The sequence below is a fragment of the Tachypleus tridentatus genome, chromosome 2 (genome assembly GCF_004210375.1).
Source record: "Tachypleus tridentatus isolate NWPU-2018 chromosome 2, ASM421037v1, whole genome shotgun sequence".
Classification (NCBI taxonomy): Eukaryota; Metazoa; Arthropoda; class Merostomata; order Xiphosura; family Limulidae; genus Tachypleus; species Tachypleus tridentatus.
This window is the reverse complement of record NC_134826.1, coordinates 46,330,516-46,358,486: the sequence shown is the minus strand read 5'-3', so window position 1 is coordinate 46,358,486 and position 27,971 is coordinate 46,330,516. Positions and strand designations below refer to the sequence as shown.

The following is a 27,971-nucleotide window of genomic DNA, read 5'->3' as shown; positions in this document are numbered from 1 at the left end:
AAGAAGACCTAAACAAGGCTTAGTAAAACTATAACATAACCCTAACGCAGCACCAAAGTCTAATTAAATCACGTTACAGGTTTTATAGCACAGCACTAAGGTCTAATAAACCACGTCATAGTCATTGAACAATGTCAAGGTTTAATAAAGTCGCAGTAATAACATAGCACTGAGGTCTAAAATAATAAATTACAGGTGGAAGCTACAGGAAATACAAGACTTATCAAGGTGTTTTGAGGTATCTATGCAACTAGGAGTTACAGTAGCAGAAAGAACGTCTGTCGGACATTGCATCGTTCTGTATATCCTACAAGAATATACTGAAGCAACAATCAACGTGGAACAGAGTATTTATTTTCAACAACAACAATATACATTAAACGAGAAAGTGGATACTATTAAAACTAATGATTTTAACCTTCGTGCCCCCCATGGCCAGATGGTTAAGGCGCTAGACTCGTAATTGGAGGATTGCGGGTTCGAATCCCAGTACATTAAACATGCTCGTCCTTTTAGCTGAGGGGACGTTATAAAGCTACGGTCAATCCCATTATTCTTTGGTAAAAGAGTAGCCCAAGAGTTGGCGGTGGGTGGTGATGACTAACTGCCTTCCCACTAATCTTTCACTGCTACATTGGGGACGGCTAGCGCAGATAGCCCTCGTGTCGGATTTCGCGAAATTCAAGAACAAACAAACATATTTTCCCTCTTGAGGGAATTTTTTTCAAATAATTCCTTTTATAATGTAAATCTTTTATATCTCACCATAGCTGGAAGCAGATGGGTTGTAAAAACGTGATACGTGTTTTTTAAATCATTATTATTATTTTGAAATTTGCGAAGCTTGTATATAAATACGTTAAATTTGGCAAATAAAGTTCGACTAGCATTATGTAAATTTTATTTCTACAATACCGTTAATTTCATTATCTCCATGGTTTCGTACTTTGCACATACACACACACACACGTATATATATATATATATATATGTATTATCTATCTGTGTGTATGTATACAGATAATACATATATATATAGATAGATAACACACACACATATATAGATAGTTAACATACATATATATATATCTATATATGTGTGTGTGTTATCTATCTACCTATATATGTATTATCTACATATAGAGTGTGTGTGTGTGTGTTTGTATGTGTATTGTTCTTCCTTACTGGAGCGAAACGACAAACGCCAGAATATAAATTATTTGTGTCCAGTGCACCAAAAAATTTAAAGGCAGGTATTTAATATAGTCTGCAAATTCGCATTTGGATGTCATTCTCAAAATCGATTTGTTTTTGTTAGTTATAAACACATTTCTCTTATGTGGTTGGTATGAAAGCACTTTGTTTCGGTACGTTTGTATGTGTTGCCCGTACTGGAAAGTCAATACTCTATGTTGTGTTCCATACCAAAAACTACAGGCTATAAGTTCTGTTCAGATGTTGGGATAAACACAGAGACAACTAGTAGTTAATGTTTATACCTACAAGTTTGTAGTGTTAAGGGTGTGAACACGTTATAAAGAAACTGTTCATTACACTTCACAACATAGCTAGGGTCAAAGACTGTCAACTATGTCATACAATCACGACCTTCACAACATGACTTTTATAAATCGCCAGTCCACTGCTCATGCACTGAGGCAGTAAGGACAGTGACGTGAACATCAAAGAGTAAGGAACAGACTTCGAAAGTTCGATTTATTAACTTTTCACAGATATATTACCTTTTGTATTTCTTCCTCTCTGTTTGTTTTTTACTTTCGCGCAAGGTTACATGAGGGTTATTTGCGCTAGCCGTCCCTAATAATGTAAGACTATACGGAAGGCAGATAGTCATCGTCATCTACAGCCACTCTTGGATTACTCTTTTACCAACGAACAGTTTCATTCACCGTCACTTTATAACACCCTCATAGCTAAAAGGGCGAGCATGTTTGTGTGACGGGGATTTGAATCCGCGATTCTCAGATTGTATGTCAAGCACCCTAATCACCTGGCCATGCTGGGACCTCAACCGCTCTGTAGATTGTATTCATATCTGTGGAAATATCTCTTACTATAGCAATTACCTTACCCAATTTGCACTGATTCATTGAAGACATGGAAACACCATCGTATAACGTTATATTTCTTTGAAATTTTAAAACTGAGATGTTTTGTTAACACAGACACATACGCATAGATATATGCGAAATTAATAAGTGGAAACTTGTATATTTGTCCTGGCGTGGACTGGTGGTTTTGGGGCGCTCGACTCGCAATTTGCGGGTCGTGGGATCAAATCCCACCATCGAACATCCTCATCCTTTCAGCCGTGGATACATTTTAATATGACGGCCAATCCCACTCTTCGTTGGTTAAAAGTCGCTCAAAAGTTCATTATTGCTAAATTAGGGGCGGCAAGCGTAGATAGACCTCGAGTAACTTTGCTGGAAATTCAAATAAAACTTGTGTGTGTGTCTTTTAGTTATATACATACACATATCGAACATACAAACTGCATTTATTTAACTGTATAGAAGCAACTAATTCACACGACACTGACTGATGCAACTCCGAAATGTACATTAATTGTAAATACTAGCTGATTACCTGTGGCGCTAGTGCATTAGATCCGCGCGTGACTTATTGATGATGTCACACCTGCACCCTGAGAATGGAGAAAAATAAAGTTCTCCGTAACGAGAAACGGAGGCAAAACGGGAAAATCGTGACCCCTATTGCAAATATACATGCACACAAGATAAAACTTTCGCGAAGTCTAGGGTTGAACATCGCATAATAAAAAGATTTTCCCAGTATCATATAAGCAAGCGTTCCATTATAATATAAGGATCAATGTATTCGGGTTTGTTCTCTTACCTAAAGTTTTGTTCAAATGACGATGCTCTTCTTCAGATTCGAAACGTTGTCACCTCAAGGAATAATTAAACAGAAGAAGGTCCATAAAGAATAACCGATAAATTATCAAACGTATTCCTCAGTCGTCTTCACAATTACTTAATCAAAATGATTGGTTACGCTGCTTTAAAAATGATAAAAGTTAGGTAAATATATATCGTACAGGAATGATTTTACTACAGAACGTATGGAGCGTTAAGTTCTTTTTTAGCGACATTTGACGAACTATACATACACTTTGAAATGATAATTAATTAGCTTTTCCATAAAATTCAGCTCGTTTATGATACACAAACGTTTAAAGCGCGTTTTTTTGATACGACGTTAATTTGTTTTAGTGCTTCCCTTTTTCCTCTCTAAACATTTCTAATCAACATCTCACAAAACACTAATTAATTCTGTCTATTGTAAGTAATATACTTTGTAATTTAGATCAAAGTATGAAAGCATTATTTAAGATAGTGTAACATTAACGTCAATTAGAACTTGTCACTTTTTTGTATTATTATGTTGTATTGCACGATGCAACAAAATTTTTACTTTTTCTTGTTCCTGGGCAGAAAGTGTTATTTCCTAATTTCTCATGCCTAAAGTAAATGGAAAAGTCTTATTTTTTCTTCAAACTTTGCTTTTGTGACCTGGGAACGTATGACGAAAACATGAGGGGAGACAATATTTGGGGGCTGATACGTGAAAGTGATTTACATTACAGTCACACATCTCGAAAAACTACTCACTTCTAAACATTTTTGTTCATTTTGGTATAACTTTAGTATAAATACATGTAAATCTTCATTCATATGTTGTTTTATTCAAAACTTTTGTAAACGAAAATGTGCAAATTTGCCTGTTTTTACATAGAAAATAGGTGAATTTCTAAATTTCATTATCCAGGTCATAAAAGCTCGTAAGTAATTAAGAAATAACACATACCATCCAGGAACAAAATTTGTGTTACATCGTGTTATTATGTGCTCTATTAACAGAGGGAATCGAACTTGGTTTCAGTTTTAATTTATTCATTCTTCTTTTAGAGCTCAGTGATAAATTTGAGGATTTATAAAGATAAAATTCGGGGTTTGGGGCACGATGCAATCAGCCCATTGTTCAGCTTTGAGCTTAACAATAAAAACACCAGTCCTCTTCAGTTGACTAGCAAAGAATATCAGTTGCAAAACAAACGCAATTATTTGTTTGAAACAGCATTATAACACACTAATAGTTTGCTCCAATGCTTCAGTTTCTAGTATAATTCATTAAGTTGCACGTGTGCTTTTTAGTGGGGTGCCTACTACAAACCCTACAGAGGCACAGCGATATGTCTGCAGACTTATAACGCTAGGAACCAGGTTTCGGTACCTATAGTGGGCAGAATACAAATAGCCCTTTGTGTAGCTTTGCGCTTTACAAGAACAGGGGTATGACTAGAACAATCTTCTCAACATAAACTAAACTGAAAAAACAACAGCTGCTCATGCTCAGAGAAAGTAGGGGTTTTCAGACGGAAACTTCGAGCTGTCTCAGTGAATCATGTTGTTGCTAAATGATGACATTTCTACTTTTTTGACAAATTTAACAGCCAGAAATTCGAGTGACTTTGCTTTTCTTTAGAGTAAAGCCACTTTGGGCTATATGCTGTGTGTTTTTGTTTGATTTTGAGTTAAGCACAAAGCTACACAATGGGCTATCTGTGCTCTGCCCTCAACGGGTATTGAAACCCGGATTTTAGTGTTGTAAGTCCGCAGACATGCCGCTGAGCCACTGGGGGGCGATATGCTGTGTCCACCGCGGGGAGTCAAAACCCGGATTTTAGCGTCGTATGTATGTTGAATCACTACTGTTCAAACGGTAGGTGGTGGTGACTAGCTGCCATCCCACTAGTCTTACACTGCTAAATTAGAGACGGCTAGCGCAAATAACCCTCGTGTAGTTTTGCGCAAAATTAAAAAAAAAACACAAAGAAAAACTGCGAACAGACCCACTTTGTGTCTCTGACTTTGATAACATAGTACAGGCATCTTGATACTCCTACACAATGGACTATATGTGCTTTGTCCACCTTTGCGCTTAATTTCAAAACAAGCGCTCACCGTCAGAGAATTACGCATTAAATGTAGAAAATTAAAAAATATAACGAAGAGTTGTGTAAAAAAAATAATCAATATGTTCTCATAGCAAACTAGTCTATTTTCATAAATACAGACGTAAGAGAAGTAAGTATATTTAACTAGCTATGCTGGTAAACAGTTTGATTTCTTTTAGTTTCGCCATAAGTACGTAGTTTAGTCTTATTGGAGGTTATTATTATTTTATAGGTGGATTACTTTAAGAAATGTGTTCGCGTAATGTAGCTTGTTAAAAAATAAGCCACTTGTGCCATCCTTGTGAAAACCATGATAACGTTTATAGTTACAGAGATGCCAACCATTACGATTTTGGTGTATACATTACGACTATACGCTCATACAGACAAATATTACGACTTCTTGCAACTCCCAAATTATTACGTGTTATATAGGCCTAGACAATAAAGTGATAAATTATTCCTCCATGCCTTGAAAGGGGTGAAAAGAAAATTTCTAGTGAGATACAAATACATTTTGATAATAAATAAATGACATAGTCCAAATGACTACTTGCGATAATCATGTTTGTGCTTGAAATAATAAAATATATTTGTATCTCTGACGTCTACCAATAGTTTGAGTGCGGTGCTTCTCCATACTGGGTATGTAGGGAATCCATAGTTACGTCATCAGTGCTTGTCAGCCAATCAGCGCTCGCGTAGATGGGTATTTTTTGTTTTCTAAGCGGCATAGAAACACCAATGCGATCGTTCACAAGTTGGAAAAAAAGAGGCCTCGTTCACCAGATTGTCTTGTTTCTGGCAAATCTAAAAGGACTAAAACTGTGAATCAAAAATTTAGGAAATAGTATAGTGCAAAATATCCGGTCATTGCATCAAAAGTCAGTGACAGTCATGCGTTTTGTACAGTTTGTCACATCGATTTTTCTGTGGCGCATAGTGGGATAAACGATTGTTCCAGACAAACAAAATCAGCATCTTACCAACAAAAGGCTGAGGCGAAGACAAAAAACCATGCAGATAACGACATTTATGAGTAAGAATTCAGAATATGAAACCATAAATGCAGAAGTGATGTTCACGCAATTCGTCATTACTCATAATTTACTCCTAGTTATAGCCAATCATGCAGGACATCTATTCAGAGAAATGTTCCCAGACTCTGATATAGCAAAAAAATATGGCTGTGCTAGAACCAAAATTACAGCCATTGTACAAATGTTGGGTTGTGAAGATGACAAAATGATTTCAAGCATACTTACTAACAGTGTTTACAGTTTAGCCACAGATGGATCCACAGACATGGATGACTCAAAACTGTATCCAGTGGTTGTACGATATCTTGACCCTTTGCTTGGAAAAATTGTTTGTTCTCTTTTGACAATGGTGGAATGGAAAGAAGCTTCAATGGGAGAGAATATTTTCAAGCTTTTGGACCACGAACTGACAAAGAGGAAAATTCCATGGGAAAACTGTCTTAGTTTTTCTTCAGACAATGCCTCAGTTATGTCTGGTATAGGTAAAAGTGTGATGGGACACATCTCAAGACGACAGCCTAGCATTTACTTCATGGGCTGTGCCTATCACCTCATGAATATTGCTGCCCAGAAAGCTTCCAGCGAACTGCCCTGCCCATTTTCTGATATATTGATAGATATCTGCTATTTTCTGGACAAAAGTGCTAGCAGAAAACAACATTTCAAAGAGTTTCAAAGATTGTATGACAAAGAAACAAGAAAATTTCAAAGAGTTTCAAGGATTGTATGACAAAGAAACAAGAAAATTTCTACAACTTGTTAACACAAGATGGCTATCACTTGGGGTGTGCCTCAACAGAATATTTGGACATGTGGAAGCCATTGAAGAAGTATTTTCACTGTGAAAAGGAAAAACTAGATTCAAAAGGATCTAAACGTGCAGCTCAGTCAGGCAGCAAGACTTTAACAGTCAGGATATCCTCTCAGCCACACAGGGACACAAGACAACAGTTCCCAAAAGCAGACAAAGAAAAATTTGATATAATTCAATATATGTTTAGGCAGTCTGATCTTGAACTAAAGGTTTTCAATCAATGAAAAAAGAGAAGAAAACTAAAGCTAGCAAGGAAGTAACCAAGAAACGTTATGTGCAGAGCAAGTTAGATAAGTTAACAGTTTTCTTGGATAACAAAATGAACTTGTTATTTTGTCTTTTTCTTCAGTCTGCAATTTCTCTATTTGAGCAAGCCAATTTGATATTGCAAAGAGAAGAACCTTGCATACACATTATGCATAGAACTCTGATTACACAAGTTAAAAATATACTTGTCAGATACATCAAGCCAGAATATCTTGAAGGCAACATCATTAACTTGACTACAACAATGAATCCTTACACAAATCTGATGAGGCAGTTTCTATTGGAATTGCTGCCAAGGAATAGATTATTAAATATGAAAAGGACCTGGACCTGATCAGCTTCTACACCAGTGTCAAGAAATACTATATTGCAGCTACAAATTACAAGATGAAACATTTCCCTCTAGATGATGAACTTCTGATTCACACAGAGGTTGCTGATCCAAAACTGAAAGTCAGCAAAGATTTCTCTTCACTACACTTCTTCACAGACAGGTATCCTGTCCTTGTCAATACACATGAGCACGACACTATTGACAAGTTGGAAGGGCAACATTTGAACTATCAAATTGATACTTTCTCAGAAACTGTCCTTCAGTTGAATGTTGACAAGTTTTGGGTTCAGCTGTCTACAGTTAAGGATGGAAATGGCAACCAGAAGTATGACATTCTGTGTAGGGTTATGCTTGGAATTCTTACAATCTTCCATTCTAATGCTGACAGTGAAAGGATATTTAGTTTAGTGAGTAAAAACAAAAGCAAGTTCAGACCAAACTTGAGCACCTCAGTTTTGAGCAGTATTATAACACACAAGATGTGTATGCAGTCAAATGGACAATGTTATTATAACTCCCAACCATCCAGTGACATACTCATGAAAGCAAAGGCTGCAACAGCTGCAAAACTATTACAATAAGTGTCATAAACATGATATAAACTAGTCCTTACACAAAGACTTTTTCTGCTTACTGTTTGTGCATGTTCAGTGTTGTTTTACCAGTAGGTTTGTTACTCTGAACTGAATAAAAGACATAATTTCAAAAGAATTTTTTATTAATTTATTTATTAAATACACAAAACACAGTCATAAATGAGCAATCTATAGCAGTAATAAATAATAATAGTTATAATAATATTATAATAATAAACAGCTTAGAGACATTGGTCAGGCCTAGTAGCCGCAAATGATAAAGGGCTCTGTCTACAATCATTACGCTCAGTCATTTGAAATAATTTGCATCTCTGTAGCTACATGACACGGATGCGCGTGAATGAAGAGGTGACGCCAGGTGGACTGCGAAACATTTAGCTGCTCTTTGTCACGTGGCCTCGTACGTGTGTCAACATTCTGAAAGCACTCAGTGATGTGTTTACTAATATATATCAACAATACATTTATATTTATTAACAATAAGCACGCATATATTCATACTTGTATACGGAAATCGGGTCCTTCTTTTTTATTATTTCAATTCTTCCTATGATGAAATAACGTAACTCTGACTCAGTTGACACAAATGTATGAGAATGGTGACACCTTCTTCCCGGATGGGACGAAATGCGGGTTAACTCTCACCTAGCAGGTGGAATGCTTCATACAGCTGAATATACTGGAACAAGTGACATCAAGTGTTTTGCTCAAAGCCACAACCACATATCGCAGGCCAACCTCGAACCGCAACTATTCGACTACGAATCTAAAGCGAGAAGTCACCGAACCACGTTCTCTCCGGGATTTTAAATAGTGAAATGAGATTTATAAATCATTTATATTTTCAAATAGCGCAAACCATGGCAGTGCTAAGTATGTAAGGGTGGATCGAGAACAAAATGGCCACCACATGCAGTATAGTATTCTATGACGCTTAAAAGCAACGGCTGAAGCTTATTGATAGCCTCATTTTACCATCTAACCCGCATTATCGGGTATTCCACAGCTTGTATATAACAGTTATATTATTTTCATTATTTGCATGTTTCGAAAAGAATAGTTTACTTTTTTGGTTAATAGACAATAGCATTAATTGTTGTTGTTGTTTTTAAACGACCATTTACGTTTGTTTGTTTGTTTTGGAATTTTGCGCAAAGCTACAAGAGAGCTATCTGCGTTAGCCGTTCCTAATTTAGCAGTGTAAGACTAAAGGGAAGACAGCTAGTCATCAGCACTCACCACCAGCTCTTGGGCTACTCTTTTATCAACGAATAGTGGGATTGACCGTCACATTATAACATCCCCACGGCTGAAAGGGCAAGCATGTCTGGTGCAACGGAGATTCGAACCCTCGACCTTTTATGACTCTTCATTGTACAGCGTGATATTTTCCAAAACAATTCCAATAAAAAATAAAAAAGAAAGAACAATCTAAATTAATATTTAATGTATCAAAAGTATTTATGCAACTGAAAGATCTGTGTACATGTTATTAATGTCCGAATTTTGAAAACACCAGTTTCTGAAATATCGAAACAATACCTTATATAACAATCTATTTTTTTATTTGTTATTATTGATGAAGATAATAGACTCTTAAAAACCATAAAGGCTATATTGAAACCTAGATGGAAGCATTACCACGTGAACAAAAAATGACGTCATTATACAAATATTGAAATTCGTTATTTTTATTTCCAGCTTTGCACACCCAAAACGAAATAGTATGAAACATATTTTAGCTATGCAATGGGCTATCTCTATATTTAATAAGTGAAAATTATAATTCCCATGTATTTAAAATTATTAAAAATTATATTGATTAAATTCCAGTGTTATTCAAGTCCAGACTTTTACAGAAATATTTGAAGATTAAGTAAAAGGTGACACGTTTAATTTACATATCCATAACGCATAGATTATTTTCCATGTGATATGTTAAACTTATGCTGTTAGCATAAGTAGCCTTCTTGTGTGAAGAAGATTTTTAAACTTATCTGTCATATATATTGATTAAAAAAAGAAAAGCAAAAATATTCAACAAAAAAATAAAAGTTGATCATTTTAAAATCTTTAAACATAAAATATAAAGTATTTATTTACTTTAGTTCACTCTTTAATCTTTGAAATCGAATCATTTCTTCAAACACTCTAACTTTTAAGATTAGAAAATCTAAGACGTTAAACTAGCTCTACTCTGAAAACTAAAAATATCGTTTAAGTTACTATATACAAAGCTTTGACTTTTTATAAACTCAGTTATTAAAACTCTCAAGTTCCAAGGTTTTGAAGGCCCGGCATGGCCAGATGGTTAAGGCGCTCGACTCGTAATCCAAGCTTGGTGGGTTCTACTCCCCATTACACCAAACATGCTCGCTCTTTCAGGCGTGGGGGCGTTCTAGTGCTACGGTCAATCCCACTATTCGTTGGTAAAAGAGTAGCCATGATGTAGTAATATGATGGAGGAGGAATGTAATATGATGGAGGAGGAATGTAATATGATGGAGGAGGAATATAATATGATGGAGGAGGAATGTAATATCATGGAGGAGGAATATAATATGATGGAGGAGGAATAAATTATGATGGAGGAGGAATACAAATGGATGAAAGAATGGAACAGACTGAAGGAAGATAGATGAATGTGGTTCAAAGTGATGAATATATTAATAGACACACCTTGTCAAATTCAGCTTAAATCGAAGTTCTTAACAAATGTATTAAGTATTTATATAGCATTTTCCATCCTATTACGCCCTTAAAGTTTTTTTGTTGTTGAGCGCAAAGCTACACAATAGGCGTTCTTTGTTCTGTCCATCCCGTGTATATAAATCCAATTTTTATCGTGATAAGCTCTAGGAGACCGTCGTTACAGGGAGAATGCATAACCACTAAGATCCAGGTGTCAATATAAGAGGTTGCTAGAATCTAAATGCTATGTTTCATAATGTTTTCTTTTATAAATAAACACACGACATACAAGTTTGTATATACATGTCTCTTGAAGAGAGAATGTATACACAACCATTAAGGTCCAAAAGAACGAACCCCTCAGTGGCACAGTGGTGTATCTGCAGACTTATAATGCTAGTAACTGGGTTTCTATACCTGTAGTGGGTAGACCACGGGTAGCCCTTCATGCTTGGTTTTGTTATTAATCACAAAGGGCTATCCGTGCTCTGCCCATTACACTGTATTATAAGAAAGGTCTTCCACTTTATAGAATTATTAATTTTCCATTCCTATTTCATTAATCCCGAAATTATGCATCACGGATACTTTCAACAATACACCACTGGCAACAATTTAACAATGCACTAGGGACAATAATTTAACAATACGTCATGGACAACAACTTAAACAGTGTCATGATGACGTAAAGAGGTAGAAACGTTCTCATTTGTTTTTTTTTTAAGTAAAAGTGTTGAATACTCATACCAGCTGTCTCTACTATATATATATGTATATATAAGTATATATATGTATATATACCCCTTTATATATCTGCGAACAACTTGCTCACATAAACATCTTACATAATTTTTGTATGACATTTCTATGTAGTCAATATATCATATAAACAGAAGTAAAACACGACGCTTTTAAATTGTATTTGTAGAGGGTCACAAGTTTTTTGATAACCCACAATATCTCTGTTACTATAGGTCAAGATGGTGACCTCCAAACGCGTGTCGACGAGACGGTCTGAGGAAAAGGATGGAGGTGGGAAATTTATCGTGTAAAAATATTCTTTTTGAAACTTCCCAGGTTCTGGATAAATCAATACTTTCAGCAATAATTATATGTATTGCTATAAATAAGACTTAACGACGTCGTTTACGTTCGATATTTTAAAAAAGAAAATTGTTGTGTAACTAAGATAACCCCATAGAGATTATTATTTACTATTCCTGTCGAGTCTCCTTGTCCCCCCCCCCTCCGTTGGCACAGCGGCATGTCTGCGGACTTACAACGCTAGAATTCGTGTTTCGTTACTCGTAGTGGGCAGAGTATAGATAGCCCATTGTGTAGCTTTATGGTTAATTACAAGCACACAAACCATTTCTATCTGAATCATTAGGTGGATTGATGGGTTCAAACAAACAAGTTTGGTAACCTCTGGTTCAGGAAAATATATATATATATTTTATCTTACTTACATTAAGTGCTAAGTCTTCCACCTTAAGAAGTTTCCCTTTCAATGCCTCTCGCTGGCAACAGAGACGAAAGTGAACATTTCTCCCGTGAGTTGGGCCAAACAAATTGGACATCGTGACGCTGTTACGCAAAGTCCAAGGACAGAACGTAAATTGGTGGACTCCTTTTCTACAAATTCATGCACTCATGAGAGACTATACAAAGCGGTTCCCTGTCTCCAATAGCCAGTGTTTTATACGTTTTCCGCCACGAGAGAAACGGTTACATTCTTCAAGCGCTATTCTGTGTGTGTGTGTGTTCCTTTACGTTCATACTGTATACACACTCCCATAAGACTGTAGTCCTATCGCGTTTGTTTACGTAGCAAAGAGGTGCCCTATGCTGAGCTGGAACAAGCAACGAATGCTACATAGTTAGGGCAAAAAAAGAAAGAAAAGTCCAATTACCAAGTTTCGATGATTCGTAAACTCTAGTTTTCAGAAAGCGATAGGAAATTTCACCATAATTTTAAGAGGCTTTCGTAAACAAAGTAAAAATTTGCCCCCGAACATCTACGAAAACTTTCGGGTTAATCCGTTTAGAATGTGTAGAAACGAACGGTTGCTTTTGTGTTTACGATTTTTAAGTCGCAAAAAAAAAGGTGTTTATATTTCGAGGTTCTTACTTGATAAAACTCATTCTGATAAACAAAGCCATTAATGTTTGTTATAGCGTTCGCATAAACAGTAAAACTTGGATTTAAATAATCACTGGCGTTTCTGTAAACATTAACGTTGTTTATATTATTTCTTTAAAACTTTTTCTTCTTCGTTCAACTTGTAGAATCGTATACATTCAATGAGACTGCATAGAAAAATATTCACTACGGAAGGCCAGTTGTCGCCAGCTTGCAGAGAAAGACAAACAAGGAAATCGAACCATGGAATAATAACCAAGTGTACAAACCTCCTCTGGTTGCTAATGAAATAAGAATGTTCAGACAGTTTGAGACGTTTGTTTCATTCTGCAAGAAGAAGAATGTCGGTGTTTGGGTAAGAAAAGTTCATACCCTGGAGGGTCAGGTTCTCTGTGACCTATTCCTCCTCCCCGTACTTATGTTCTTGACGGATTGGCATTTATAACTGAAGAACTGAATATTATTTTGATCCTTTTCAGGGTAATGTTCATGTATTGTGGCTCGTATATAGTGATTATTTTATTCTATCAGCAGAATGTCAAGTTTGTTGTGGCATTTTTTTTATTGTTTAATACATATATGTATATATATTTTTATTATTTTTTATTATTATTTAAAATTTATATATTTTTTCTTTTTTTATTTATTTTTATACTTAAAATATAAATTAACTGGGGAGAGATCTTTAGGCCTAACTTCATCATGTATGAAGTACCTGTCTAGTTCGCATAGTAATTCGTTTTTCATCCAATTCTTATTAAAGTACATTATTGTAATATGTAGGAGTCTATCTGGTATGGTTGGTATGTTCGAGTATTTGTGAATGAACTGAGATGATGTAGTTCTTGGAACTCTGTATGCAGTTGTGAGGAATGTGTTTTGGATTGTTTGTTGTTTAGTTTTAATTATTTTATTGCTTACAGTTATCCATGCTGGAGCTGCATAATCTATTACAGGTCTAATATATGTTTTATAGATTTTTAGTATGTTATCTGTAGACGCTCCACTGTTTTTACCAGTTAGACTCCTAGCATAGTTAGTTCTTCGCCAGACTTTATTTTTAATTTCATTCACATGATTGATCCAAGTTAGTTTTGAATCATAGGTCAGACCTAAAAATTTTGCCGATGGGGCAATCTGGAGTAGTGTGCCATTCATATATAATTCTGGTTGTTGTTTTTGTGTTTTGTCAATTTCGTAAAGACTACGAGTTGTGTTTTTGCTGTGTTTATTTTTATTCTATATTGTTTACAGTATTCACTTATTCTATTTAGTTGCGGTTGTATGTTAGTGGCTGCTATCGTGGGTGTTGCGGCACTTTTCCAGACTGCCACATCATCTGCAAACTGTGAAGAGAATCCATGATTTGGATCCCTCAGTGGCATATTGTTTACATACATGATGAAGAGTATAGGGCTAACCACCCCTCCCTGAGGGACACCAGCTTCAGGAGTAAAGTATTCAGAAAATGTTCCTTCAACATTTACTCTACATTTTCTATTTTACAAAAAGTTAGAAAACCAGTGAATAATTCCTCACGGTAGTTCCGTTTCGTTCATTCGGAACCTCAGACCATCGTGCTATACAGTGTCGAATGTTTTCTCGATATCAAGGAAGCAAGCGATAGTACATTCTTTTTTATTGAAGCTATCTATTGTGGTTTCGGTTAATCTGATTAAGTGGTCTGTCGTTTGTCTAAATTTCCTGAATCCATTTTGTTTTTTTTTGGTAATTTTGGTGTTATCTCCAAGAATGTGGAGAGTCTATCACTAATTATTCTTTCAAGAAATTTGCCTACACAGCTGGTCAGGCTGATTGGTCGGTAGCTATTAGGTTTATTTGCTGGCTTTCCTTCCCTATGGAACATTAATATATTTGCAAGCTTCCAAGAAACTGGGATGTATAATATTTTTAAACTGATTTGACAACAAGTATCAGATAGCTAGACACGTTAATAACAGCAATATGTAAAATAACTAAAGCAGATAAATTTGGTAAAAATGAACACAATCTTTATAAAAGAAAAGACAAAAGTTAAAGGCAGCACATATACTTGGACAAACAGAATCACAATCCAATCTCTATTAAGTTGTACTTAGTTCCATAACTTTCAATATCTTACGATTGATCTCTTTAGAACTAAAACACAATGATCTTCAAGTACAATCTTTTAGTAGAAGTGGACCAAGACAATGCGCCTGAATTCAACAGGTAAACACAGTTTCTTTGCCCAGTCGGCAGCATCTCCTCGAAACCTTTGTTCTCTCATAACATTGGTCGGCTGTTACGTTTAAACTTCAGTTTGGGTAATAAAAAATAATACAACACCTAATACTTTTAAACTAGATGTTATACGTTACTGCAATATCTTCTAAGGCAGATTAGACATTATCTAATTTGGAGAAGAACAAAACAAAACAGAGCAACTCGATAATAATTTTATTAAATATTCAAATTTTAGTATAGGCGTTATTATATCTCTGGTACTCGAAGGTCGTAAGTTGTAAGAACACGTGAAAATATTTTACATTGATATTGTACCCGGATGATGCCTAATGAGGATATTATGAAGTGATATCTCAATAACATGACGTATTGGTGTATTTTTATTCTTGGCTTCTCAGTCAAGTTCATTTAACCAAGGAAGGGGTAGACAAGGGTTCAGTTAGTGATATGTTACGTTCAGAGCGTAATCATAACGACTAAAGTTAGCAAAATTCTATCCAACACATTATTTCTCTGTCATGGTTGCTTAGATGTAGAATATCTGTTTAATTTGTTTGTTTGTTATGGAATTTCGCACAAAGCTACTCGAGGGCTATCTGTGCTAGCCGTCCCTAATTTAGCAGTGTAAGACTAGAGGGAAGGCAGCTAGTCTTCATTATAACGCCCCCACGGCTGAAAGGGCGAGCATGTTTGGCGCAATGGGGATGCGAACCCGTGACCCTCAGATTACGAGTCGCACGCCTTGACACACTTGGCCATGCCGGGCCTAACTGTTTAATAACAGACAATATATACTGCTGGCCAAATTCTTAAGGCCAATGAACATAAAGAAAAAATATGCATTTTGCGTTGTTGGACTCAACCACTTATACGAGTAGAGCTTTGAAAGATGAAAATAAGAAAATGAAAAATAATAAAAAAAAATTTTTAGCATTTAATAGGAAAATGTGAACACTATGAAATTAGTCTAAATACTGGCTGGTTCAAAAGTTTAAGACCATACCAAAAAGAAGTCCTAAACAGGGTAGCAAATGCCCAACAAGAGGTCTCAGTAGTGAGTTGTACGGCCTCATTGCGAATAACTTCAAACGTTTGCTTTGGCATGGTTGACATAAGAGTTTACAGAAGGCTGGCTAGAATGTTATTCCAAGTTGTGAAGATGGCTTCACGAAGATCATGCACTGTTTGGAATTAACGTCCATTTCTATAGATTTCTCTTGCTATCCACCACCAAATATTTTCAATGGGGTTCAGTTGGGGCGAACACGCTGGATGGTCCAAAAGAATTACGTTATTCGCCATGAAAAAATCCTTTTTCCTGCAAACATTGTGAATTGCAGCGTTGTCCTGTTGAAAGATCCAGTCATTTCCACACAAGCAAGGGCTTTCAGTGAATAGGGATGCTCTTTCCAATATGCCAATGTCGCCAGCTGCTGTTTGACACCCCTGTATAACCTAAAGCTCCATTGTTCCATGGAAGGAGAAAGCACCTCAGATAATGATGGAACCTCCTCCACTGTGTCGTGTAGAAAATGTCTCTGGTGGGATATCCTTATCGTGCCAGTAACGTTGGAAGCCATCTGAGCCATCCAGGTTAAATTTTTTCTCACTAGAGAACAAAATCTTTTTTCACTTTTCTACGTACCATGTTTGGTGCTTCTCAGCAATGTTTAACCGAGCTGTTTCATGGTGTGGAAGAAGGCGTGGCCTTTGAAGACTTTTACGGTTTTTAAAGCTTTTTTCTCGTAAATGCCGTCTTATTGTTCTTGAGCTGCATTCTGCGTCCGTAAGGACCTTAATCTGGTTCGACGATAAATAAAAACTCTTACTGACATATTTTTAAAGCTACCGAAAACGTCTTGGTTCTAGGTAAAAGTTGTGCTTGATACGTAAATAATACGTTAATTTCTAATAGTATAACAAAAATATCACATATGAAATATTCTGCATGAACCTCTTAAACATTAGTTGTGGATGAAATAAGTTAATTCTTCATAATAACAATTTTATTTTTCTCTTTTGCAAGATGGTACAGAGGGGAAGAGAGAGCCATGAAGTTTGCTATTGCAAGAATTTGGCGTGAACCCACTTACCACTCAGGCAATTGCTACTTCTGCATGGTGGACCCTACCAAACGTCGGACTGGCAAGAATGCATCTGCTATCGTGTATGCGGATATTTCATCATCCCTCGCCCCAGTGCCACACTGCTCTGAGTTCCCTGTACCCACTCCGCTAGAGAAAAAGCAGCCATCATCAGACGAGAGCAGAAAATCAGAAGAAGAGGTAGACGTTGAAGATCCAGATTACAATTTCAGTGATGCAGCTGGTGAGAGAAACCCAGACTACCCCAACCAAAGAGACTTCAATGACTTGATCAGAGATCTTGGTCTAACAAAGTAATGCCGAAATTTTGATATCGATGCTCAAGGAGTGGGATTTGTTAGTTGAAAGTGTACAAGTCGTAAGTCAGAGGAAGCGTCACCGACATTTTTCAAACTTCTTCACTCGTAAAGATGGGCTGTGTTTCTGCCACAATGTATCTGGTCTGTGTGAGGCAATTGGAATTACCTGTAACCCGAACGAGTGGCGCCTTTTCCTTGATACCTCATCCAAAAGCTTCAAAGCTGCGCTGCTCCATAACGGAAATAGTATCCGTCTTTTCCCTTGGCTCATTCGATACATCTCAAAGAGCAAGGCGAGCGCTTCCACCAAGATATACTGGACTTTGAACGCTGCTACCAAGGAGCATATAACGCGAAAACATGATTGGAGACTATATTTGGGAGCTGATACGTGAAAGTGATTTACATTACAGTCGTAAATCTCGAGAAACCATTCACTTCTAAGTATTTTTGTTCATTTTTTATAACTTTAGTATAAATACATGTAAATTTCGATTCGTATGTTGTTTTATTCAGACCTTATGTAAATTAAAATGTGCAAGTTTGCCCAATTTTACATAGAAAATAGGTTAATTTCTAAATTTCATTATCCAGGTCACAAAAGCAAAGTTTGAAGGGAATAATGACCATTTACTGTACTTTTAGAACATAAGAAATTAAGAAATAGCACATACTATACAGGAACAAAATTTGTGTCACAATGTGTAATATGGATGAAATATAGGTGGATTTGAAAATTTTATTTGTAGTTAAGCGCAAAGGTACACAATGGGTTATTTGTGTTCTGCCCACCAAGAGTATGGAAACCCAGTTTCCATCAGTGTACGTTTGTAGACATCTCTCTGTATCTCTGGTGGTGTTAATGTGGCTGTGGTAGAACCTTCAGATAAACAAAGCATTTCATACACAACACCTTTCGCCTTGATATTCACGTAGCAGAACACGTTTGATGGAGTGCATATGAAATATCACTTGGAAAAATGCCAATATCGCTGGGACATCATCCATGCTTAACAAACAGTCCATGAAAACTGCCAACCTATGAAATACTGGGAACTAGATCAACAATCAACTTTCCAAGACAGTTTAGGATTAATCATGCAAATGAAGAAAATGACATCATTACTTTGCACGTGGGAAGAGAGGTATGTGAATTCAATGGTACGTTTACATTAGCTAAAGTTAGAAAGTAAAATGCATTCATTCAGTAGCAGTTCTCTGCTAGCTAAACGTTAAAATGTTTTAATTCATCGCTACTTTCCTATTGGCAGAGCGCCAAACGTTTTCTTCTTACTTAACCTAACGCTGAAGGGCCCGGCATGGCCAAGCGTGTTAAGGCGTGCGACTCGTAATCTGAGGGTCGCGGGTTCGCATCCCTGTCGCGCCAAACATGCTCGCCCTTTCAGCCGTGGGGGCGTTATAATGTTACGGTCAATTCCACTATTCGTTGGTAAAAGAATAGCCCAAGAGTTGGCGGTGGGTGGTGATGACTAGCTGCCTTCCCTCTAGTCTTACACTGCTAAATTAGGGACGGCTAGCACAGATAGCCCTCGAGGAGCTTTGTGCGAAATGTAAAAACAAACAAACATACCTAACGCTGAAGGTTTTCATCACAAAAATCGGAATCATAGCGCAGAGGGCTAGGCATGGCCAGGTGGTCAGAACGCTTAACTTGTAATTTCCCATCAAACATACTCGCCCTTTCAACAGCAAGGGCATTATAATATGATGGTGAATCCCATTATTCATTGGTAAAAGAGTCGTCCAAGAGTTAGTGATGCCTAGCTGCCTTGCCTCTAGTTTTAAACTACGAAATTAGAGACGGCTAGCGCAGATAGCCCTTCTGCAGCTTCGAGAAAAACAAAAACTAAAGAAACACAGCACAGAAAACACCAATATTTATCATGAGCAAAATTATTTATTTCTCAAAAGGATCTCCACTATTTTGTAAGTGACCCTCAAGGTCAAATCTTGTTCTAATAAATATGAAGGATAGTGATTTTTTTTCAATGCGCTGTCATTCTTACAGTCATTGTTCCGTTTTAGTTTACAGTCTATCACTCCAAACTGAATGTTACAAAACCTAGTTTACAGAGAAATTCTATTTTATGCCTTGGAAACTATTTACGACAAAGATTGGGGCATGAGCTTCAGTTAATAAGAATAACCATCCCCACATCCGTGCCACCTTATGGAAGGGGTAAATTGCAATAGTTTATGAAAAGCATTCCAGCGGCTTGGCCCGGCATGGCCAGGTGGGTTAAGGTGTTCGACTCATAATTTGAGGGTCGCGGGCTCGAATCCCTGTGACACCAAAAATGCTCGCCCTTTCAACCGTGGGGGCGTTATAATGTGAAGGTCAATCTCACTATTCGTTGGTAAAAGAGTAGCCCAAGAATTGGCGGTGGGTGGTAATGACTAACTGCCTTTCCTCCAGTCTTACACTGCTAAATTAGGAATGGCTAACGCAGATAGCCCTTGTACAGCTTTGCGCAAAATTCAAAACAAACCAAAATCCAGCGGATCGTCAGTTATCAGCGCTCGCATACACAAACTTTTATCAATTAATATAACTATTACTGTTCGATTCCACTTTGATAGTTAATACAAAAGCTTCGCTCGACCTTTGCGTAACGCACAAATTGTAGGGTTCTTTATACAAAATATTTCGAAAGAAAATGGTTCTGTCACTCTATACAAAACGTCCACCGCTAGTACAGCGGTAAGTTTACGGATGTATAATCATAAAAATTAGGGGGTTCGATTCCCCTGGGTGGAATCAGCAGATAGTGCGATGCGCCTTTGCTGTAAGAAAACACACACTATACAAACCATAATTGACAAAAAGGAAAGGATTACTCTAAAGGAAAACAGTAATAAAATATTAAAGTGTATTTAAAATTAATTAAAAAGAACTTAGAAAGTATTATCTAGCTATAAAAGAAAATTTGTCACAGAAACGCAGAAGTAAAACATGATCAACAAACAAAAGTTACGAACGATTAGTGCTGCCATCTCGTGACGTATAGGACAGTTAACTCTGACAGTAATGTGCTGTTTATTTTTCAAATTAAGTGCTACTTCCTTGGTTTTGTTTGTTTGTAATTAAGCCCAAAACTATACAATGAGTTATCATTGCTCTGTGCACAATGGGTACAGAAACCTGGTTTAGAGGGGTGTAAGTCTACAGACTTTCTGCTGTACCACTAGGGGGAGGAGGCTACTCCATTGATACACTAATTGTAAAACTTTTGATTTGGTAAGCATTAGACCTCTAAGTGGCACAGCGATATATCTACGGACTTACAGAACTGAAAATCAGGTTTCGATACCCGTGGTGGGGCAGAGCACAGATAGCCTATTGTGTATCTTTGTACTTAATAACAACAGCAAATTATTATTATATTTATTTTTTATGCTTAGCTTTGAATCTTTTTTCTCCCTCTTAATTTGTCTTCCGTTTGAAACGAGAACCTACGTTAAGACAAAAATTTAACAAGAAAATAATCAATAATTTGTAAGCTCCAAGCATCTTCCACAATTGGAAGTTACGAGCTAGATTCAATAGACTTTAAGTCCTAACTGGAGCCGATAATGTAATGCATAAATGAAAAGTGGTTAAAAAAAAAGTTTGATGGGAAGTGTTCTATTACCAGGAAACGTTTTGTATAGCATTGAATAATGTAATATATTCCTCACTAGATTAGAAATTCAGGTAAAAGTTCAAAAGATATCCAGAGATACCAGTAGAAGCCTCGTTTAGCTACAGATGGTCACGGGTTCGAATCCCGGTCGCACCAAACATGCTTGCCCTTTCAGCCGTGGGGGCGTTATAATGTGACGGTCAATCCCATTATTCGTTGGTAAAAGAGTAGCCCAAGAGTTAGCGGTGGGAGGTGATGTCTAGCTGCCTTTCTTCTAGTCTTACGCTGCTAAATTAGGGACGGCTAGCGCAGATAGCCCTCGTGTAGCTTTACACGACATTCAAAAAACAAACAAACAAGCTACAGATGATGATTTACTAGAAGACATTTGTAAAAATGCTGTAAAGGCATCGTAATTACTATATCACACCTAACCTGTTTGGGCAAGGCAAAATATCAACTAATTATTCAAGCATTTAAATTACAAGGTCCAAGGTTTGAGGCGCGATATTGTTTAACTTGCTCAACTTGCTGTAGGTGTGTTATAAGAGTGGCAATCAATTCTATGTTTTTAGGCCCCATACAGAAAAAAAAAACCCTTGTGACTAGGGATACTGCAGGCTGTAATTCTTCTTGCTGATAAGTAGTTCATCATGTCTAAGTTTAAGAGGGATTTCTGCCTCGGCTGTTTAGCCCACGTATACATAAGATGCAATTGAGATTGGAAATATAGACACCATTTTGTTTCTAACCATTCTTTCGTGACTGAATTGCATTGCCAGCTACACTAATTACGATACACAGTTGCTGAAAAAGGGGATGGGCCTTTCCTAAGGACTTGTTGCGAGCCTTAAAATTCTTGGATATGTTTCCACGATTAACAGCAAGAGTTCTCATAGTTGAGCGGACATCATAATCAACTAAAGTGAGCTTACTAAAATATCTACATGTTTGGTAAGGAGAGTCACGGATTAGAATTATATTAGGTCTCATTTTGCGTTTCTTTAGAAAATGTTTAAAAGGCGGTATGCCAGTCTTGACAATGTTTATAGTTAGACTCCATTTAGTGTCACTTCTATTGAAGTTTACAGCCGATTTAAAAATGACAAAAGTACACTGGATGCTTCAGTGATCCCCCGATGGGATGCACTTAATCATTAATTCCATAAAGCTAATCCCCCGATGGGACAGCAGCATGTTTACAGACTTACAATACTAAAATCCGGGGTTCGATTCCTTGCGGTCGACACAGCAGATAGCCCAATGTTGCTTCGCTTTCAAACAAACATAACAACTTAATATTTTCTACCTCTATTCATACATATATTTGAAGTTGCCCGTTATTTTCAGTTACTTTCTGTTTTCTGATACGTATTGTTCAACTAATATAGAGAAACTTCTTTAGGTGATCATTTTAACGTACAATGCCGAGATTGCTTTAGGCAAAATTTATAGATGGACGTAAACCTTTTAATAATTTTACCAAGAGTAACAAAGCTAAGAACAAAGTATACTACTAAATTTATTCCGACTGACGATGAGAAATGTTTTTCAAAAAGTTGTACGTTTGTTATTGTAATAAACATTCTTCCATTACCTATTCAAGCTATTTCCAAACATTATTTGTGGAAAGCAACTTTCTTATCATTAAAACTTACCTCTGGTTCTGGTGCTGGACAGGTGTGAGGTTCATGCAAACGATGGCCAATGGGGTGTTGATGATGCGTGTGGATCTCTGTCACGTGCGACACAGTAGGCCTTTGATCCGCGAACAGTTTGTTGATTCGTGTTCTTATTTTTGTCTCATTCATGACCCTTACAATTAATAAATGAAGCCAAGTATTTCTGACCACTGCTTGAGATAGAAAATCACTTAGGCCACACAGACGCCTCGAATGACAACAACTGTCAACGCTGGCGTAGGTGTTATTTGTTATTGGTTTTTACTCTGACGTAGTTGAAATACCTGTTGTGTAGAAATGTTGTCACTATGATCACTCTGGCAGCTTGTTTAAAATTTCTTCTACTAGGTTGAGCTTACTCAAACTAACTGATGCAACCTTCAGATGAAATGTTGAAAAAAATAAAACCTCTGCCCACGAATGTTCTCTGACGTCACACACACAAAAGAAAAGAACATCGAATTAGGGTGTTTCCGCAGTAGGCACTGGGGTACTACTTATGTGAATAGGAACCATGCCCGAAGTCAGAAGTCACCAACACATGCGCAAATAACAGAGTACAGCTTTTACTCGGTATACACAACTGGTTTCTTTGGTTATGACTGGCAATCAAGATAAAGGAGACGTGATGACAAACATATACTATTTCTTTAGTCCTGGCCAAGAAGAAGAAAACAAAAGAGAGAAAAAGAAGTTGACTAAACCTTCTATAAGTTCCTTTCTCATTTCCTACCATAGGCCTAGTGGTTAGGGCGCTTGACTAGCAACATATGGATTTGAATCCTTGTCACCGAACATGCTATGCTCCATCTTTCAGTCGTGAGGACGTTATAACGTGACGGTCAATCCCACTATTAGTTGATAAGCTAGTCTATCTTTGCTGAATTAGGGATGGATAATGCACATAGCCCTAGAATAGCTTTGCAAGAGATACAAACCAAATCTTGGCCAGGTGGTTAAGGCGCTCGACTAGTATTTTGAGGGTCATGGGTTCAAATTCCTGTCACACCAAATATTCTCGCCCTTTCAGCCGTGGGAGTGTTATAATATGATGATCAATCCCACTATTCGTTGGTAAAAGAGTAGCTCAAGAGTTGATGAGTAGCTGCCTTCCCTCTAGTCTTACACTCATAAATTATGGACGACTAGCGCAGACAGCCCTCGTGTAGCTTTGCACGAAATACAAAAAACTAAAAGTCGGATGTGATCCACCAGAGGGCACATGGCATCGAACATGTTAAGATGCTCTTTTGAGCTTTTGTGACTTTTGTTGTGGTCACAGACTGCTATATCAGGATATAGATAACGAGAATTGTGTAGAAAAGTCTTTACATTTTCAATTACGTTAATGAACCACGCTCTTCTATGAGCCAAATGTACTGAAAAAATAAAGTTTTGTTTGATATAATTGTCCTCGCTCTAGTTCAGTGTACAAGCAATGTTAATTATTAGTTTTCTGTAAGAAATTTTGATAGTTTCCTACAAGAAATGTTTATAGCTAGTTTTTTTGCAATAAATGTTAGTGGTTAGTTTTCTAGGCTGAGCTAAAAGATTTGGTAGTTATTTTAGGTTTAGCAGAAAACCTGGTGGTGTTCGGAAACTAATGTTATTTCTCACCCCCTTCCTTCTTGACTTACAATATTTTTGATGGGCTGGTTAATGGTGGTTTCTCTGAATAGTGGGTTTTTCGTGGGTCAGGCGTGATGAAAAGCCTTGAAGGTCAAAAGAGCAATGTATTGGAGTTTCTAGCCTAACGACTATTAATTAACTAATCCGATCAGTAGATATAAACGGCAGAGATCTTCGCGTAAAGGCTAGCACCTTCCCCCCCCCGTCCCCAGTAGACTCAAGACCAGAACCACAGTTTAATGCATCACAAATGAAAGTTACAGATTACAATTTTACGTAAATTCGGTAGTTAGTTTACTGGAAGTCTATGTTAATTAATATTCGTAGAGCGTCACCTGGACGGTGATTACATAGCATACGATGATTGGTCCCTAATACAGCTAAAAACGGCCACGAGACGTGGGAAAACTTCCCGTCATGCAGCGATATCTAGAGTATCTAGATCTACTGACAGTAAGAGAAAATGGCCGCTACTCATACAGAGTCTTAGGAGTTGACAGCTTCACCAAGGATCGTATTTTGTAGGTAGAGCGGAGGTAGACATCTGTCAGGGTGGGGTGACGTTCTGCTTACATCATTGACCAAATATAGACAAAACCTGATTTAAGGTAGGAAGAAAGCATGATAATAACGCTGGCTAGTTAAAAATAATTTGTTTTACTTTAATACATCGGAGGTTTCATAATGTTTATCTTCTGTGCGTTTCATTAACATCTGTGTTTACTAAGATGTGTTGACGATGTAATCTAAAGGTAATACAAAAACGGTTAACTTATGTAGGTATAGTTAAATATCGCACTATCATGACTTTCAGAAAAGTTACCTTAAACCTTGTGGTTAAAGTCCAATAATTTTTTATTCTGTTGATCTGCAGAATGAATTAATAAATGTGCTTGTACGCACAGAACGTGTAGCTACCAAAATAACCCTTTATTTCGTGTTTATGACTTTCCAACGACGAAAAACAAAACTACGGAAACAGCAACGAACATTTGACACGTGTGTGCACAGTAACAAACATTTTATTTTTAACGTTTCAATATTCCATCTTCAGGTAGATTATTAGGCACAAATATTTATAAAGTTTAAACAGTTTATAAAAAAAAAATAATTCGAATACAGAATAAAAAGATAAAGTAAATTAAAAGACAACCAAATGAAGAAAGAATATGATGGTTTGTTTGTTTTGGAATTTCGCACAAAGCTACTCGAGGGCTATCTGTGCTAGCCGTCCCTAATTTAGCAGTGTAAGAAGGCAAGTGTAGAGGGAAGGCTGCTAGTCATCATCACCCACCACCAACTCTTGAGCTACTCTTTTACCAACTAATAGTGGGATTGACCGTCACATTATAACGCCCCCACGGCTGGGAGGGCGAGCATGTTTGGCGCGACTCGGGCACCCTCGGATTATGAGTCGCGCGCCTTACGCGCTTGGCCATGCCGGGCCGAATATGATGGTGCAGTAATATTATACAACTATTTAGAACAGGCTTAACTGTTAGGGAAGATGACAAAGGTGTCGATGTTATTATACTTAATAAACTGAATTACTTTAACAAAATTCAGAAATGTTAATTGTCGAAAGCTCGTAACCAAATGTGAAGATAAAAATACAACGAACCTTCATAAATTACAAACATTGTAATTATATTTCAGGAAACGTTCTTGAAGACATTTACCTCTCGGACATCTACCCAGGTCTCATGTATGGGTTACCTAAAGCTCGCAAAAACAAAGGCCCTGCATGGTCAGGTGGTTAGGGCGTTCGACTCGCAATGTGAGTGTCGTGGGTTCGAGTCCCCATCACATCAAAGATACTCTAACCTTCAGCTGCGGCGGCGTTCTAAAGTACGGTCAATCCCACTATTTGTTGGTAAAAGAGTAGCTCAAGAGTTGACGGTGGGTGATGATGAATAGCTGCCTTCCCTCTAGTCCTACACTGCTAAATTAGGAATGGCTAGCGCAGATAGCCCTCGTGTAGCTTTGCGCAAAATTCAAAAACAAACAACCAAACCAATGAGTTTACAGTTAAATATTCAGGCAAGAAACTTTTTATGAGCCACCTTCAGACAGCCATTAATGAGGAAGAATCAAAGGGCTCAATTGAAAACAGAGTAAACTTGGTGACAGACTTAATAATTATTATTCAACAGTTTCCCAACATATTGAAGCAATTGGTAAAATGAAAAATCTCAATAAATTGGTACCTCGTGAATTAACTGAAAACCACCAAACAAGAAGAGTTGAAATCTGTTCCTCATTCCTTGTCCTCCCCTCCCCCCAGAAAAACGACCCATTTCTCCATAGAATTCTCACCTGTAATAAAATCTATTTTTTACGATAAAATCCAGACGGAGGCTTGACTATAAAGAAACACCAAAATCAACAGGTTTTATCCATTTAATAATTCCTAATCCCGGGAGAAAAAATCACACCAGAGAAATATTATTACCAACTTAGAATTATGCATCAAAAGTTGTCACAAAAACATCCAGTAATACTCAATCGCAATGGACCCATACTGCTTCATGGCAATGCTTCACCTCATGTCTCAGTTATTACTGTCCAAATACTAAACGAACTTCAGTATGAAACATTACCTTTATATAGAAGATATACTCGTATTGACGATACGTTTTTACTCCTTCAACACTCTAGTTACATCAAACAGTTTTTCGATTATTTAAACTCGAAACACCCTAAAATTAATTTTACTCGTGAAACAGAAAAGAAAAACAAACGGTAAATTGCTTTTTCTTAATATCCAAATCAATAGATTAGATAATCACTTTACAGCATCTGTTTATCGTAAAGAACACATACAGGCTTATATACTCGATTCCACAGCTGTATTATGAATTATTTTAAACGTAATCTTATACTCAGTCTTCTCAATAAAGCATATAACATGTGTTCTAATTACGTATCTATTCATATCGAAATCATCATTTTACCGAAAATCATACTGTAATGGTACTTTTGCTTATATGATACTGGAAAAACTTTTTTATTACACGATGTGCAACCCCCAACTTTGCGAAATATTAATGCTGTGTGTATTTAGATTTGGAATAGGGGTCATAATTTTCCTGTTTCACTTCTGTTTCACGTCACGGAAAACTTTATTTTTCTCCATTCGAATGTAAAGAAAAAATTGGACAGCTAAATTTTTTGCTCGTTGTAGTGGAGCAAAACGAAGATGGTTTGTTTGTTTTTGAATTTCGCACAAAGCTACTCGAGGGCTATCTGTGCTAGCCGTCTCTAATTTAGCAGTGTAAGACTAGAGGGAAGGCAGCTAGTCATCACCACCCACCGCCAACTCTTGGGCTACGTTTTACCAACGAATAGTGGGATTGACCGTCACATTATAACGCCCCCACGGCTGAAAGGGCGAGCATGTTTGGCGTGACGGGGATACAAACTCGAGATCTTCAGATTACGAGTCGCACGCCTTAACACGCTTGGCCATACCGGACCAAACGAAGGTGGAGTGGTCACA

At 37.0% G+C, this 27,971-nt stretch overlaps 2 protein-coding genes across 7 annotated transcripts in view; one reads left to right on the top strand and one right to left on the bottom strand.

The window, feature by feature from the left end:
• The window catches only part of LOC143242681 (WD repeat-containing protein 47-like), a 38,894-nt gene extending 15,525 nt beyond the window's left edge, over positions 1-23,369 (bottom strand). The window contains exon 1 of one of the 3 annotated variants that reach the window (XM_076486170.1): positions 22,820-23,369. In XM_076486170.1, the coding sequence (XP_076342285.1) occupies positions 22,820-22,972 (153 nt within the window). In that variant the 5' untranslated portion in view covers positions 22,973-23,369. Of the gene's footprint in view, positions 1-12,213; positions 12,349-22,819 lie in introns of those variants that run through there. The other 2 variants (XM_076486156.1, XM_076486162.1) reach the window with 2 other exon arrangements.
• The window catches only part of LOC143242658 (cytosolic phospholipase A2-like), a 76,350-nt gene continuing 60,841 nt past the window's right edge, over positions 12,463-27,971 (top strand). Inside the window, exons 1-3 of one of the 4 annotated variants that reach the window (XM_076486138.1) lie at positions 12,463-12,582; positions 13,034-13,242; positions 17,140-18,662. The gene's annotated coding sequence lies outside the window, so the exon portion shown is untranslated. Of the gene's footprint in view, positions 12,583-12,708; positions 12,852-13,033; positions 13,243-17,139; positions 18,663-24,828; positions 25,081-27,971 lie in introns of those variants that run through there. The other 3 variants (XM_076486137.1, XM_076486141.1, XM_076486148.1) reach the window with 3 other exon arrangements.